The following is a 15,809-nucleotide window of genomic DNA, read 5'->3' as shown; positions in this document are numbered from 1 at the left end:
TTTGTTAATGCAACGCTTCTGGCTTCCCCAGGGGCCTCCATGTCTCGCGGCCGCTGGGTGTGAAGTCTAACACTGTGGATGATACCCACCGGGTTACCTTGGTACAGGTAGATCCAGGCCCATCACTCCACCCATGCCCAGCTTCCCGGGGGAAGCTCCCGCTTCCTGCTCCTCCCACCCCGATGCAGGTCGATGACCCCACTTGGGAAAACATCAGGCTTGCTCATATAAGGAGTCCAGGCCAGGCCAGCATGCTCAGCAATGGCGTTGACTCGGTGGCCCTGCCTCATCTTGACCCTGCTCTCCGGCTTGGCAGTCTCTGGCTTCCCTAGAAACCCATCCCGGCTGCTTGGGGTAAGTCTGCCCCTTCTTCACCAACAGGCAGGCAGGGGGGCCACGCTGGGTGGTCCTCTGTAGAATGAGGAGGAGGCAGAGGCTGGGCAGTGAGCTGCAAGGAACAGGGCAGGGTGTGGGGGGACCCGGGCCCCAGACCTGCTGTCAAATCTGATGAGACAGCTTCCCCAAGGGAGCTTAAATTTCCAGGGCCTCTGTTTGCTGACCTGTCAGGTGGGTGATGCACCACAATCAGATCACCTCCCTGAGGGACTCTAAGGTTCATATATAGACAAGGGGAGAGGCCTCTAGGAATGGCCAGGCTGAGCTGCATGGGGTACAGTGGTGGTGGGGTCTGGAGGAGTCTTGGGGGGCCTGGGGCCTAGGGAGGGGCAGAGTGAGTCGGGGTATATGGTGCAGGGGGAGAGCACTGACTTTGGTCCTCCCTGACATGCTCCCCTAGACCTCCCCCCTGGCCCTCAGTTTCCCCATCTACTCAGAGCCCTTCCTACTCTGACATGTGGCTCTGGTTGGGTCCTCTGTCCAGAGGCCCCTCAAGGTGCGTGTGTGTGTTGGGGGAGGTGGTCACTGCTGAACCTTGGCCTCAGCCCAGGGCCTCTACTCAGGCCACAGTAGCCTTGGCCTTGCCCCAATCCCTGTGTTTATCTTTGTTTTTTCCAGAAACGGAGCCTCCCGGAAGGGGTGAGAACTTTCACAAGAGATGGGGCAGGGCAGAGTTGGTTGCCCAACAGTGGAAGAAGTGGGCCACAAGGGAAGGTCCCTCCAGCTGGGGGGACCCCTGCCCTGGCAGACCCCCGCTGCCTCCAGAGCCCTGGGAGAGAGCTTCAGCGAACCATGCCCCTTGGACTCGCTGATGCAATAGAGGACCACCCCTCCACGGGTCCTTCTTAAACACTTAATGAGCATTTGTCAGACCCCATGCATGGGGCAGGAGACACACAGTGAATGGCCCTGTGATGCCTTCACGAAGCATCTTTATATCCATGTTCAATCCAGATGTTTCTCTACAACATCCCTCGGCCCATCGTCCCATTGGAAAGAGGGTGTTGGGGGGCACGAAGGCCCTCCCAATGCATCGCCCTAGGTGCAGGAAATAAGGGTCTGTTTGGGAGACAGAACCGGGCAGCTACCGGACACAGGGAACAGACTGGAGTGTGTGTGGACATGCTCTTTCTAAGATGACCAGGAAGAGCTAGGAGCCAGCGTGGCAGGGGCACGGACTGAGCAGAGGAAGCAGGACCTGCCCAGAGGCCCCCAGAGCCATGGGGAAGGCTGTCCTGGGGGTGGTAGGGAGAATAGAAGGGCTTTAAACAGGAGAAGGACAGGTCAGATTTGAGTTTTTACACCATCTCACTGGCTACAGCTGCATGTAAACCAGATTATAGAGCTAAGAAGGAAGAGTGGCCATCACAACAGTGGTGGCCAGTTACAGGTAGCGACCAAAGATAACTGCCCAGGCTTCTGATGTGTGTGACTGGGAGACTGGACGGTCCACTTCCTAGGCAGGAGCTTTGAAGCCCACAAAGGGGAGCTTGAAGGGGAGCAGCCAGGAGGAGGTCCTTGTTTCCAGGGGCCTCAGGCTAGCTGGTCACCGTCCGCTGATACACTGTCCCTCTCCCGCAGGTGGTCGACGGCATCGAAGTCTACAGCACCAAGGTCAACTGCAAGGTGACCTCCCGCTTCGCTCACAATGTCGTCACCACCAGGGCCGTCAACCACGCAAACACTGCCAAGGAGGTGTCCTTCGACGTGGAGCTGCCCAAGACAGCGTTCATCACCAACTTCACCTTGTGGGTGTCACCACAGCTTCTGGCTGTGGGTGGGGAGGGGAGTCTGGCTCAGCCTGAGCCCCCCTTTCCCCAACTCTCTATCTCTGCAGGACCATCGATGGCGTTACCTACCCTGGGAACATCAAGGAGAAGGAAGTTGCCAAGAAGCAGTATGAGAAGGCTGTGTCCCAGGGCAAGACAGCCGGCCTGGTCAAGTAAGTGTGGACCCTCAGGCCTTGGCGAGAATGTCAGGGCTGTGAGGGCCCTCAGAGACACTAACAAGAGAACAGCAGCTATAATTATTACATGGCAAAATGTGCTATAATTCTTACAACATTATCTTACTTTGAAGTTGAGGCAACCGAGGCTCAGCCTGGGTAGGGGGCTCCTCCAGGGGGAAGGGACTGGAAACCAAAGGCCCAGGAAGCAGGGGGTTGTGCTCTTTCTGGGGTAGTCACTCTTTCTCATCCACCTTTAGGGCCTCTGGGAGGAAGCTGGAGAAATTCACGGTCTCAGTCAATGTGGCTGCAGGCAGCAAGGTCACTTTTGAGCTAACCTACGAGGAGCTGCTCAAGAGGCATAAGGGCAAGTACGAGATGTACCTCAAGGTCCAGCCCAAGCAACTGGTCAAGCACTTTGAGGTAATCGGCCACTCGCTCGCAGCGCCTGAAGGTTTGGGGTGCCAGGAAGGGCCCTGGGCAGAGCCCGCAGCAGGAGTGTAGGAGCCCAGGCCCCAGCACCCGGCCAAGGAGGCGTGGGGGAATTACAGTGGTGCTGCCCACCGCACCTGGGCCCAAGGGAGGAGGCCAGGCTGCACCTGGGTGATCCAGGTTGGGTGCTGGGTCCTTGAGGGCAACATCACCAAGTGTCTCTGTAATGCTGGTAACTGGTTACTTGGGCATTTTTACCTACATCCGAGTGCAAACCCAAAGGAAATGCTTTTAGTGGTAGACTCTGGGGCACCATATGGCAGGGAGTGGAAGAACTTTGGGGTCAGAATGCTGCTGCTGCTAAGTCACTTCAGTCGTGTCCGACTCTGTGCGACCCCACAGACGGCAGCCCACCAGGCTCCCCCGTCCCTGGGATTCTCCAGGCAAGAACACTGGAGTGGGTTGCCATTTCCTTCTCCAATGCGTGAAAGTGAAAAGTGAGAGTGAAGTCATTCAGTCGTGTCCGACTCAGCGACCCCATGGACCGCAGCCAATCAGGCTCCTCCATCCATGGGATTTTCCAGGCAAGAGTACTGGAGTGGGTTGCCAGTGCCTTCTCCATGGGGTCAGAGTACCCAGCTGCAAACCCATGTGGTCATCTTCTTGCTGGGAGGCAGCAGGCTTGGCTGTCACAGAGTTGTCCTAGCGGCTGGTCCCTGCACCACATTGACCCATCTCCTCACCCTTGTTGTCCTGGAGGCTGGGCTCGGCACCTTCACTAGGTGACATCTCCTGCCACTTGGCCATTTCAGATCACGGCAGACATCTTCGAGCCTCAGGGCATCAGTACCCTGGATGCTGAAGCGTCGTTCATCACCAATGACCTCTTGGGCAGCGCCCTCACCAAGTCCTTCTCAGGGAAAAAGGTGGTATAGATGCCTCTGGGGCCTGGGGGGAGGGAGCAGGGGCAGGAACATTGAGTCTAGCAAGGTGAGTCTGAACCTGGGGGTTTGACAGATGCAAGGTAGAGAGGGGGAGAGAGAGAGAGAGAGAGAGTGTGTGTGTGTGTGTGTGTGTGTGTAGGTATGAGGCGGGGGTCAGGGAGAGAGAGAAGTCTGCAACATCCCCTTTCTCCTAGGCCACCTGGATCAGCAGTGAGGATGCTGGAGGCAGGGGGCTGCTTGCTGGTGATGACCTGCCAGAGGAACTGGGGTCTCAACTGCACTGGGGAGGGGACAGGGAGACCATTTATAAAGCCTGATCCCATTTCACTTCGGGAAAGCAGGCAGGGCAGGCTACTGGTCCGTTTTACAGAGAAGGAGACAGAGACCTGAGGGAGTTTTTCAGATCTGACTCCACTTGAGTGGTGAAAGAAGAAAGGGAAATTCATTCTTGGTGCTCGGGGTTGGCTCTGAACCCCAAGGTCCCCAGCAATTCCAGGAATCTTGCTGATCATGGGTAGTGGATGAATACATGTTTACAAGGACAGCAAACCTCAGTCAGGACTCCCAGGGTGAGGCTCGAGGAGCACACACTCAGAGGGCTGCTGACCTCTGCAGGCGGTGTCCCCGCCCAGGGCCCCCTCCTCACTCTCTATTCTGCCCGTTCCTTGCTCCTCTTGACAAAAAGCACATAGTATCACCCAACGTGAAGTTCCTTTTCATGGTGCAGAATTCTCCTCCCTATGTGGCTTCCAGGTGCAGGCAGAGCTAAGGGACTTGTGAGGCCCAGTGAACCAGGAGAGTGAAAGCCTGGCTCAGATAAGGCCTCTACCCTCCAAGGGGCTCCTGATCTCCGAGGGGGAGAGAGGTGCTCAGGAAGGCCAGAGCTCCCCAGAGGGTGGCAGGACTCAGGCACTTTGCTGAGTGCCCAGGGAAGCCCCAGGCTGAGGTCTGCAGAGGGCAGGCCCTGCCCAAGCTGAGAGAGGCCCTCCATCACCCTCCCTCAGGGCCATGTGTCCTTCAAACCCAGCTTGGACCAACAGCGTTCCTGCCCAACCTGCACGGACTCCCTCCTCAAAGGAGATTTCATCATCACCTATGATGTGAACAGAGAATCTCCCGCCAATGTGCAAGTAGGTACCTGCCAACTGGCTTTGCCAGGCTGATCCATCCCCTGCCTTGCTCTGGTGAGGGCTGATGTGTGGAGGGGTTGCAGCTTTGTCTGGTAAAACAACCTTGATCTTCAGCCCAAGCATGAGGTTCCTGCAAGGCATGGGGACCACAGGCAGACCAGAGCCTTGGTGTGGTGCCCCCTGGAGGCGGAGGCAGGACATCTTTATTTGGGGCTGCTAAAAGTCTGGGTTCTATTTGCAAGGGTAGCCAATGTGAGGTTGCTGAAGGGCCACTGGTCTCCAGTCTCTCTCTCCCGTTTTCAGATCGTCAATGGCTACTTTGTGCACTTCTTTGCACCTCAAGGCCTTCCGGTGGTGCCCAAGAGCGTGGTCTTCGTGATTGACGTCAGCGGTTCCATGCACGGTCGGAAAATGGAGCAGGTACTCTCCTTGGTGCAAGAGTGGGTGATGGGTGGGAGACACGGGGAGATTTTTTTTAAAAGTGGATGAAGCTAATATTCCAGTGAAAGAGAAGGAAGGAGGGCAGGATTTTTAAAAGACACAAAGCATCTGCCTCTTTTCCTGCAGACAGCAGGGGTCCGGGCCGGGAACACATCTTGTCTGCTTGTCTTCCTCCTTCCCAGACAAAGGATGCCCTCCTCAAAATTCTGGAGGATGTCAAAGAGGATGACTACTTGAATTTCATCCTGTTCAGTGGAGATGTGACCACTTGGAAAGACAGTTTAGTTCAAGCCACTCCTGAGAACATCCAGGAAGCCAGGAAATTTGTGATGGATATTCATGATCAAGGAAGTAAGAAGAGAGGGGAGGGAGCTACATCCTGCCGTTCCTCTCTGCCTGAGCAGCCTGTTTCCCTTCTGCCTTGGTGGCAGAGACTCTGCTGGTCTGGGCCCTGCAGATCCAAGCTGCGGGTAGAGGTGGGATGGAGAGTCCTCAGGCTTGACATTGCGGTGTCTTCTCTGTGATCTAGGGAAACTCATTTCTTTCTAACCTGTGATCCCCACAAGGTAATGCCAGCATTACCCAATAAGGTAATGCCACAGAGAACTCTTATCCGTGGCAGTTTCATATGAAAGATGACAAGTGATGTCTATACTGCTCCCCACTCCTCCCTGTGAGAGGGGCTGGAGGTCCATTTGACTGTTCTCCAATCACAATATGTTCTTACAGTCACCATGTGCATCTATCCTTCCAGCAGCCCTGAGAGGCTGGTCCTCTTACTCATTTGAAAGATTAAGTCATCCATCCATCACTCACTGAGTCATCCAGTCAATATTTACTGAGTACCACGGCGCACAGGCAGGCAGTGTCTTTGGGCACGTGAGCAGGGACTGTTGTCTCGACTGCCTCCCCCAGCACCCTGAGGATATCCTCTCACGGTGTCATCTGTCTGTGTGCCAGTGACCAACATCAATGATGCGCTGCTGAGGGGCATCAGTATGCTGAACAAGGCCCGGGAGGAGCATACAGTCCCAGAGAGGAGCACCTCCATTATCATCATGCTGACCGACGGGGACGCCAATGTGGGTGAGGCGGCGTGTGTGGCTCTGGCTGCCGCTCCCGGCTCTATAGCCAGCGTGCTGCATGACCTTGGGCAGCTCTCCCCAGGGTCCCCTGTGATCTGTGAGCCCCTGAAGGGCTCTGCCCGCCCCAATGTCTGCTCATTGAGGGCTTGTAGTAGCCATGACTCTGCCAGCTATGCACAGGCAGGGGTCAGATCTCTGCAGACAGAGCTGGTCCAGACAGTCGCTCAGGCTGTGGCTGCAGCATAAATACCTCCTTACCCCACAGGTGAGAGCAGACCTGAAAAAATCCAAGAGAATGTGCGGAATGCCATTGGTGGCAAGTTCCCGTTGTATAACCTGGGCTTTGGCAACAATCTGAATTATAACTTCCTGGAAAATATGGCCCTGGAGAACCATGGGATTGCCCGGCGCATTTATGAGGATTCCGATGCCAACTTGCAGTTGCAGGTGTGCCTTGCCTCACATACCTCTGGGAATGGGGAGCTCCCTACTTCCTCAAGAAGCTGTTCCACTGTGTGACAATTCAAGTTATTAGAAAGAACTTCCTCTCAGGTTGAAATCTATCTCTGGTCACCTCTTACCCATCAGTCCAGGTTCTCATTTTGTCCACAGGCTGCACAGAACAGACCTGCTTCCTCCGTAGGACTGCCATATCAGATACAAGACCTCCAGTTAAATAGGAACTTCTCATGAACAGCGAATAACTTTTTAGCAAGCATGCTCCAAACACTGAACAGGACACTGTACTTGGTTTGCTGTGCTGTTTTAAGTCGCTTCAGTCATGGCTAACTCTGTGTGACGCTACAGACTCCAGCCCACCAGGCTCCTCTGTCCATGGGATTCTCCAGGAAGGAATACTGGAGGGGGTTGCCACACCCTACCCCAGGGGATCTTCCTGACCCAGGGATTAAACCCATGTCTCTTATGTCTCCTGCATTGGCAGGAGGGTTCTTTACCACTAGTGCCATCTAAGAAGCCCCTAAACTACATTTAGTTTGCTAGTGCTGCCTTAACAAATAACCATACCTGGGCGGCTTCCACAGGCCACTGTTAGTGTTAGTTGCTCAGTCATGTCCAACTCTTTGTGACCCCACGGGTTATATAGCCTGTCAGGGTTCTCTGTCCATGGAATTCTCCAGGCAAGAATACTAGAGTGGGTTGCCATTCCCTTCTCCAGGGTATCTCCCTGACCCAGGGATCGAAGTTGGATCTCCTGTATTTCAGGTGGATTCTTTACCATCTGAGCCATCAGGGAAGCCCTACCTGGCTTCCACAGCAGAAATTTATTGTCTCACATGTCTAGAGGCTGGAAGTCCAAGATCAAGGTGCTGGCAGGGTTGGTTCCTTTCGAGAGCTGGGAGGGAAGGCTCTACTCTAGGCCTCTCTCCTTGGCCTGTCGATGGCCATTTTCTCCTTGTATATCTTCATGTCATTTTCTCTGTGGGCATGTCTGCCTCTGGATCCAAATTTCCCTCTTTCAAGGACACCAGTCATATTGAACTGGAGTCCATCCTAAACAACTCATTTTAACTTGATCTCTGTAAAGAGCTTTTCTCCAAATTTAAGGTCATGTCCTGAAGTACGGGAGTAAGGATTTTCACCTGTGTATTTTGGGGTTTCAAAATGTGCCCCATGACAGCTGTACCCTTATACTAAAAAGTAAACTGTCATTTTCCTGTTATTCAAATGTAACTCATGACTTACATTTTCATTTGCTAAATCAACTAACCCTCTCCGCCCCAGCATAGGCAGGTGCTTCTCCACCTCTGCAGTGGAACCCCCAGCCTTCCTCCTGTTAGTCTCCAGGTCTCCATGCTCTCACTCCACGTCAACTTCTCTAGTCAGCCTCCAACCTTTCTCTTCTCCTTTTTACTTTCATTCCAACAAACCAACATTTCTCGAATCCTGTGTGCCAAGAACTCTGTCCTTTCCTTTTCTATGCTTCCCAGTCTCTAATTGGGATGGGGAGGCGTTGAGGAGGAGGTCCCCCAAACTGAAGGACACAGTCAGGGCCAGGTGGAGGTAGAGATCAGGAGCTGGACTGGCCCAGCTTGAGAGATCCAACCACCTGCAGAGGTACCAGCGGGAACCGGCCCACCCTGTCCTCTCCCTGCCCGCCCTGGTGGCCTGAGATAATCAGGGACCCCATCTGAACTCTAGGGCTTCTATGAGGAGGTGGCCAACCCACTGCTGACAGGCGTGGAGGTAGAGTACCCTCAGAATGCCATCCTGGACCTCACCCAGAACAGTTACCAGCACTTCTATGATGGCTCTGAGATTGTGGTAGCCGGGCGCCTGGCAGACGAGGACATGAACAGCTTTAAGGCAGATGTGAAAGGCCACGGGGTAAGCTGAGCTGGGGACCTTCTTGTGCGCTGGGGGTGGGGGACCTACCAGTGGGGGCTCCAGCCTCCTGGCTGGCAGCCCAGCAGAAGCAGCCTCTGAACCAGGCCCACCTGGCTCCAGGCCACTAGCCTCTTGCCTCCTTCTACCCCCGTCCCAGGCCATCAACGACCTGACCTTCACTGAGGAGGTGGACATGAAGGAGATGGAGAAGGCCCTGCAGGAGCGGGAATACATTTTTGGGGACTACATTGAGCGGCTCTGGGCCTACCTCACCATCGAGCAGCTGCTGGACAAACGGTGACCCTGGCCCACCCCTCACAGAGCGAGGCCCTGCCCTGACCCCCAGCTCTGCTCCAGCACCTACCTGTGCACCCCACCCCCTCCGCCCACCCCGTGCTGGCTATGCTCCAGGAGAGCCCAAGAGGAGGGAACTTTCACCTTGGGAAGTGCACCTCCACGCCCACTGCAGCTGCCCAATTCTCCTTTTGGCTAGGCCCCCATGGCTTGTTTTTCCTGGAACAGAGAGGGTCTGTGATGCAGGGCTCAGGCAGGGGCCTGGGAACATCTTGAGGGCAAGGATGAGCCTCCGCATCCTGTCCACTATACCCAGCATGGGCCTACAGAGATGCTGAGGAGGAACATAACCGAAGGCTGAGACCCCAGCCTTCAGCCCCAGAGGGCAGAGCTTGGCCATGCGAGGGGGTTGTGTCAGCCTTCTGTTGGGCAGGATTGGCTGGGAAAGACGCTGGCACTCAGCATGTGAACACCATGATGACCAACTGGCTGTGGCCATGTCGAGCCCCTTGTAACTTTCACCTGGAGAAACAGGCCCAGAGAGGAATCAGGGCATGTCCATCTGTCCCAGGGAGCTGATGAAACCGTTTTCTCTGACTGCTAGTGGGCTCCATCCTAGGGGACACACACTGGGAGAGGTGGAGGGGGTCTTGGGCTGACCCTCCCACCCTGCCTGTCCCCACAGCAAGAATGCCCGGGGTGAGGAGAAGGAGAATCTCACAGCCCAGGCCTTGGAGCTGTCCCTCAAGTACCACTTTGTGACTCCGCTGACCTCCATGGTGGTGACCAAGCCTGAGGACAACGAGAACCAGACAGCCATTGCCAACAAGCCCGGGGAAGGTAGGCACAGACAGTGGGGGGGCCACAACTTGGATGCCTCTTTCCAGGCCCCTGACCCTGGGTGCCCTGAAGAGAAGTGGGCCTGCTGAGAAAGGCAGGTCTAGGAGGTATCAGAGGAAAACTGGCCAAGGACCCGGGAGGGTATTATAGAGGGAGGGAAGCCATTAGTGTGAACAGTGGAATGTAGGAATGAATAGGAAGAGCCTTGAAGTCTCTAAAGGGGGCAGGGTGTCCAGGGTCATTTCTGGGAAAGGGACTGAGGCTGCAGCATGGAAGGGTTCAGTTAGATAAGATGAAGCACTTCTGACCTAAAAGTTAGGCCTGGAGCCAGCACCTGGGGATTGTCAGAGGAAGAGGCCATGAGAGCTGGAGGCTGGGACCAGGCCTGGTCAACCAGACCCCACGAGCGCAGTGTCCTGAGGGCCCCTGCAATTGGCACTGGGAGACATGGGAAGTAAAGAGCCAGTCTGGGCCCGGCCTCTGCCTCCAGGAGCTCCTGGTTCCTGTGGGGGCACACATGGCCCAGGCATGGTTGGCTGGCCAGGCAGTGAGTCAGGCACAAGGGCCCTGACACGGGGGTTCTGCGGCCTCTAACTCTGTGGTCTCCTCTTCCTCCCTTGCAGGGCCTCTGGATACAGAAGGTGAGCTTCAGCCAGCAGCTGATGACTTTCCCAGGAGGAGGTCAAGAGAGGACCAAAGAGACCTTTCCTCCACCACCCAGGAAGGGGCCGCCAGGACACCTGAGCTCAGCTCCCAGCTCTACTGCCAACTCACTGGGGGCCGGGGCAGGGCTCTGTTCACTCTGAGCCTCAGGGTTCTCATCAGCTGACAAAGGGGGGCTTCCCCTGCCCAAGGAGGGACAATTGGGATGAAAGTATTCTGTGACCTGCAAACATGAGTAACTCAGTTAGTTACTCAGTAACCCCACAGCAAGGCTTTGAGGAAGGCTTCTTACGGTTCCCATTTTACAGAAAGGAAACTGAGGCACGGGGAAGTTAAGTTCCTTTGCTCAAGGACTCGTTCAGCAGGGGGCCCAGCCAGGACTTTGCCAGCCTCGTTCTGGCGGCTGCTCTGGAGTTCACAGCACTCTGCGCTTGTCTCATTATGGAACTGGAACCTTGTCCCCACACCATCAGGCAGGACCTCCCCAGCCCCTACCGGCCTGCCTTGTCTCTATCCACACGGGCTGTCCTAACCAAGCAGTATATTTCGACTGGGCCACAGCTCTGCCCTCTGAACAGCCCTGTGAGATGCAGTCACTGGTGCACGTGTGTGTGTGGGTGCATGTCAGTGCATGTTTTGCTACTGAGGACAACAGTCACCTGTGAGCCTCATTCTACTCCAGCCTCGGGACTGCAGTTCAGGGGTGGCAGACAGAATTGCTCATGACAGAGACACTGATGACCTAATGGCTTGCATTTTAGCCACTTGGAAGTGCCGTCCCCCTGCATTAACATTACGCCCCTAGTACCACCAGCCCTAGTAGGGATTCCCTGGGGGCACCCCATTTCTGAAGCTTAAACTTAGGGGGTCACATTCCCACCTCTGTCAGCATTGCGGCCCCACTGGGGACAGCAGCCCTAAGACAGGCAGAAGGCCTGGCGTTCGGGGGAGGGAACCCCCAGACCTCGCTCACACCTGCCCTTTGGCTTCTTTTTTCAGTGATCCCCTCCACGGCTTACCTGAGTGAGTATGTGCCAGCTGCCACAGAGCGCAGCCCTGCGTCGTTCCCCTCGGGAGTCTTTCCTGAATCAGCTCTCTGGAACAGGCAGATGGTTGGGGAGGTCCTGAGGAGACGGGGGGAGGTTATGAGCATTAGGGAGCCTGAAAGTGAGGGGCATGAACCAAACTCTGGGTGGGGGTCTTGGTGCCTCCCCTGGCCTGTTTGTTTAGCTCAGCCCTCTCTTTCTTTTGTCCACAGCCAGCTACCAGGTTCCCAAGACACCCTACTACTACGGTGAGTTTCCCAGCTCCCCCAGGTCGAGGCTCTGGGCCTAGGGCTGAGCACCTTCTGCCTGTCTAGGAGCCCATCCCATGGGACTGGGAGGCAAGGGGAGGTCCCTGGGACCGTGAGCGATCCCGAGAGCCAGCCTCTTCTCTATGTGTTCTCAGTGGATGGGGACCCCCACTTCATCATCCAAGTTCCAGAGAAGGACGATGCCATCTGCTTCAATATTGATGAAGACCCAGGCACAGTGCTGCGCCTCATTCAGGACCCTGTCACAGGTGGGGGCCACGGACTAGGGCCAGGGGCTCTTCCTGAGAAGGCCTGGAGCCCCAGGGTGGACTGATGGACCGGGCTCACTCTGCCCCAAATGCACCCATCTTCAAAGGTAGATTCCATCGTGTAGGGGATTTCAGATTCCATCCAGAGCCACAGGCTCACCTCATCTCCCCAGGGCCAGGGGTAATAGGGAGACGGTTAGAGTTAAGGGCTGCCTGGGCCTATGAGCAGGACTCACCCTGGGCCTGAGGAATAGTGTTCCTCTGAACAACACTCCCTGGCCCAGGCAAGGGGCAGATCCACAATGTGGGCCCTCGGCCACCAGTGTGACCCCAACATGTCTAGGAAGAGATAGGGCTAGCTCTCAAATCCTGGTCTCCGAACTGAGAGACCTGGGTCCCCCACTGTGTTATCCCTCTGGAGGTCTGGCTGAAGGGGAAGCTGTGAGCCTAGAAGACCAGTCTGGACTTAGGTCTTGCTGGTCTCTTGCTGCCCCGCCCATCTGGCAGGCCTCACAGTTAACGGGCAGATCATTGGTGAGAAGACAGGCAGCTCAGACTCCCAGGCCAGAAGGACTTACTTTGGCAAACTGGGCATTGCCAGCGCTCGGATGGACTTCCGGATTGAGGTGACACCGGAGAAGATCACCCTGTGGAATGGGGATGCACCGAGCACGTTCAGCTGGCTGGACACGGTCATGATCACACAGGATGGGTAAAGCCCTGCTGCTGGGTCTCTGAGGGGTGATGGAGTGCGAGGGTCTTGGGGGAATTTGAACAAATCCCAGAAGATCCACAGGGTTAACAGGAAAGACCAGTGGCCTCAGCCCCCACTCTGGGAAAGGTTCAACATGGTGGCCCCCAGCCCACCCCCTGGGCTCCCCACCAAAGGCAGACAGATTGGTGGCCAGAGAGTTCATAGGACAACTTGAGGGAAGGGCTGTGTGGACAAAAGCATTAGGTGGACCTGGCAGGCTGATGACGACAAAGATCCCTGTGTGCATCATCTCTGGCTGAGCTCTCTTGTTCTCAAACTCCTCTGCCTCTTCTGCATCTTCAGATCACCCCTAAGCTGGGTGGGCAGGGCTACAGTGTTAGTCCCATGGAGGTTCAGAGAGGGGCAGAACCTACCCAACGTCACATAGGAAGTCCAGTGGCCTAGCTGGGGCTTGATCCCGGGTCTCCAGACCCCCAGGACAGCCCCTCGTCTGCTGATGGAGTAGCAGGGACCCACTCAGTGCAGGGTGTAGTCAATGTGCGTAAGCCTCTTCTCTCCAACACCCCTGACAGTTTCTGGAGTCTGTGTGCTCTCAGATGTCACGTTTCCTGCTCTGCCCTTGATTCAGACGCCTGGTTATCATGGCCACTGGGCCCCACTGCTTACCTTTTCTTCTCTTCTAGGCTATCTGTAATGATCAATAGGAAGAAGAACATGGTGGTCTCCTTTGGAGATGGGGTTACTTTTGTGGTTGTCCTGCATCAGGTGTGGAAGAAAGAGCCTGCCCACCATGACTTCCTCGGCTTCTACGTGGTGGACAGTCGTGGGATGTCAGCACAGACACATGGGCTGCTGGGTATGAAATGTTCAAGCTTCAGGCTGTTCAGGCCACATGGTGGAGGGAAAAAGCCACGTGAAAGGGCCTCCTAGTCACCCTGGACCCACCACTCAACACCCCACCCAGCCTTTGTATCAATCCTGGAAGGCCAGTGGCCTTGTCACATATGGCAGAGGAAGGGTTGACAGTGTGAATGTTTTTATTCCTAGGACAATTCTTCCACCCCTTTGACTTTCAAGTGTCTGATGTCCACCCAGGCTCTGACCCCACAAAGCCAGATGCCACAATGGTGGTGAAGAACCATCAGCTGACAGTCACCAGGTGAGGGGACCCTGCTGATGTTCTCAGACTGCCGGGTATGAGATAGGAGGGAAGAGCTCTCTCTACCCATGCACATCAGCCTGGCTGGCTCTTGTCTTCCGTGGGATACCCTTGTTTCCCTCTGGGCTCTGGGCTCGCTCTAATCAGGAAAAAGCCAAATCTGGCCCCCTAGAAGAAGTAACCACGTGACCTCATTCTTGACCAGAGTCTGGACTCCTAGAATTGGCAACTTCACACCCCCTTTCAACTTTAGATCCATGAACGCAGCCGTCTTGCCCACCCCGCACATCACAGCCTTTCTCTCTTTTCTTTCAGGGGCTCCCAGAAGGACTACAGGAAGGACATCAGCGTTGGCAGGAATGTTGCCTGCTGGTTCGTCCACAACAATGGGCAAGGGCTGATCGACGGCATTCACAGAGACTACATTGTCCCCAGCCTGTTCTGAGTTGACATGCCAACTCCTGCTGAGGTGGCCGGCCCGGCCTGCCTGGCATCTGGAACAGAGGCACAGAGTGGGGCCCGATGAAAGGCTGTGACAATAAAGGCCAAGAAGGAACTGGACTGCCCCCAGACTCTGCCTGCCTCCATCAGCCCCTGCTCCCGGGGACAGGCAGCTCGAAGGAAGGGTTGGCTGCTAGGAAGGCAACTTCCTGGGCCTCTCCATCAATGCAGCTGGTTGGGGGGGGGGGGGGGGGCGGTTACTAGAGGAGTAAAACACAAGACAGTGGGGGAAGGAAAAAGATAATCGATTCCGGAACAAAGGGCCTCTGAGAAGTCGGGAAGGACTGACTGCCTTTCAGAGTTTAGGAAGGATGGAGCAAAAGTCAAGGGTCCCTGGCTCAGGAGCTCTTATCAGGGCTGAAGCTCGTTCTATGAAACAGGAGCAGAGATGCTCCAAGGTAGATTCAGCCTGCCACTAATTGCGCCATCCATCTCTCCGCTCTCTGATCATCTCACCATCCATCCACTGGCTCATCCACCTGCCCACCCCTCCACAACCCATCCATTCAGCAGCTAAACCCAACATTCCGGGCTAGGATGTGGGGGCACACAGCTTAGTAACTCAGATCCTGTTTGCATGGGTGCTCCAGTTTGTCTTCAGCTTCACTGGGGATCCCTGGGATCCTCCAATCACTCCTTATGGTGACCACTTGCTGCCGCACCCTGTAAGTCCTGGGTGGAGTGGGGGTCAGACAGAGCTTCCTAGAGAAGCAGCTCTGTGGGCTGTCAGCCTGGGCAAGCCTCTCCCACCTGAGCAACAGCACACTTCTCTCTCTGGCTTTCCTGCTCCCAGAGAGAGCTTTTTTTACAGAGCAGGACTGGTCATCACTTGCTGCCTGAAACCCTATAAATGATGTCTCCCACCCAGGATTCTTGGGACAAAGACAAAAATCCTCCCTGTCGTCCCTCCAGCTTCATCAGCCCTGCACACCATGGGTTTCCTTTCAGTCTGTATTCCAGACACACAGACTGCTTTCAGTTCTGCAAACATAATTCCTCCTTCCCCAGACCCTCAGCTCCTGCTGTTCTCGCTGCCTGAGGGGTGGAGGGCATGCAGGGTGGAGGGTACCCCGCTGAAGGAAGAGGTGTGGCCAAGCAGGGGACGCAGTAAGACTGGAGGAGGTTGCAGTCAGGTTGGGACGGGTCTCTAATGCCAGTGGGGCTGGCTGGGGTGGGGTCTGGCTGTGGGTGACCAGGAAGTTCGGCTGCCTCCCACTCCAGGGGCCCTTCTGTCTGAGCCAGAACACAGCTGCCCAGGGCCCACCTGGGCCTGGGGGCTCGGAGTGGGCATTGGGAAGGGCAACCCCGGGGGAAATATCTATCCTCAGAGGAGCCCCCCAGGCACTGTCACTGCT

The 15,809-nt window shown here is 55.7% G+C and overlaps 1 protein-coding gene across 1 annotated transcript; it reads left to right on the top strand.

Moving 5' to 3' along the window:
• Window positions 1-215: 215 nt before the first annotated feature.
• ITIH3 (inter-alpha-trypsin inhibitor heavy chain 3) lies at window positions 216-14,514 on the top strand. Its single transcript, XM_043886431.1, has 22 exons — window positions 216-354; window positions 1,015-1,035; window positions 1,978-2,144; window positions 2,234-2,338; window positions 2,602-2,764; window positions 3,586-3,699; window positions 4,722-4,847; window positions 5,151-5,267; window positions 5,471-5,639; window positions 6,249-6,374; window positions 6,639-6,820; window positions 8,534-8,719; window positions 8,877-9,016; window positions 9,699-9,853; window positions 10,477-10,494; window positions 11,516-11,539; window positions 11,775-11,810; window positions 11,966-12,079; window positions 12,587-12,791; window positions 13,478-13,650; window positions 13,842-13,953; window positions 14,269-14,514. Exons 1-22 carry the CDS (start codon window positions 262-264, stop codon window positions 14,396-14,398), a joined length of 2,676 nt encoding a protein of 891 aa, XP_043742366.1. The 5' UTR covers window positions 216-261; the 3' UTR covers window positions 14,399-14,514.
• Window positions 14,515-15,809: the final 1,295 nt, after the last annotated feature.

This window comes from Cervus elaphus, chromosome 24 (assembly GCF_910594005.1).
Source record: "Cervus elaphus chromosome 24, mCerEla1.1, whole genome shotgun sequence".
Lineage (NCBI taxonomy): Eukaryota > Metazoa > Chordata > Mammalia > Artiodactyla > Cervidae > Cervus > Cervus elaphus.
The sequence above is the reverse complement of the archived record's forward strand: the minus strand, read 5'-3'. Positions and strand labels throughout refer to the sequence as shown.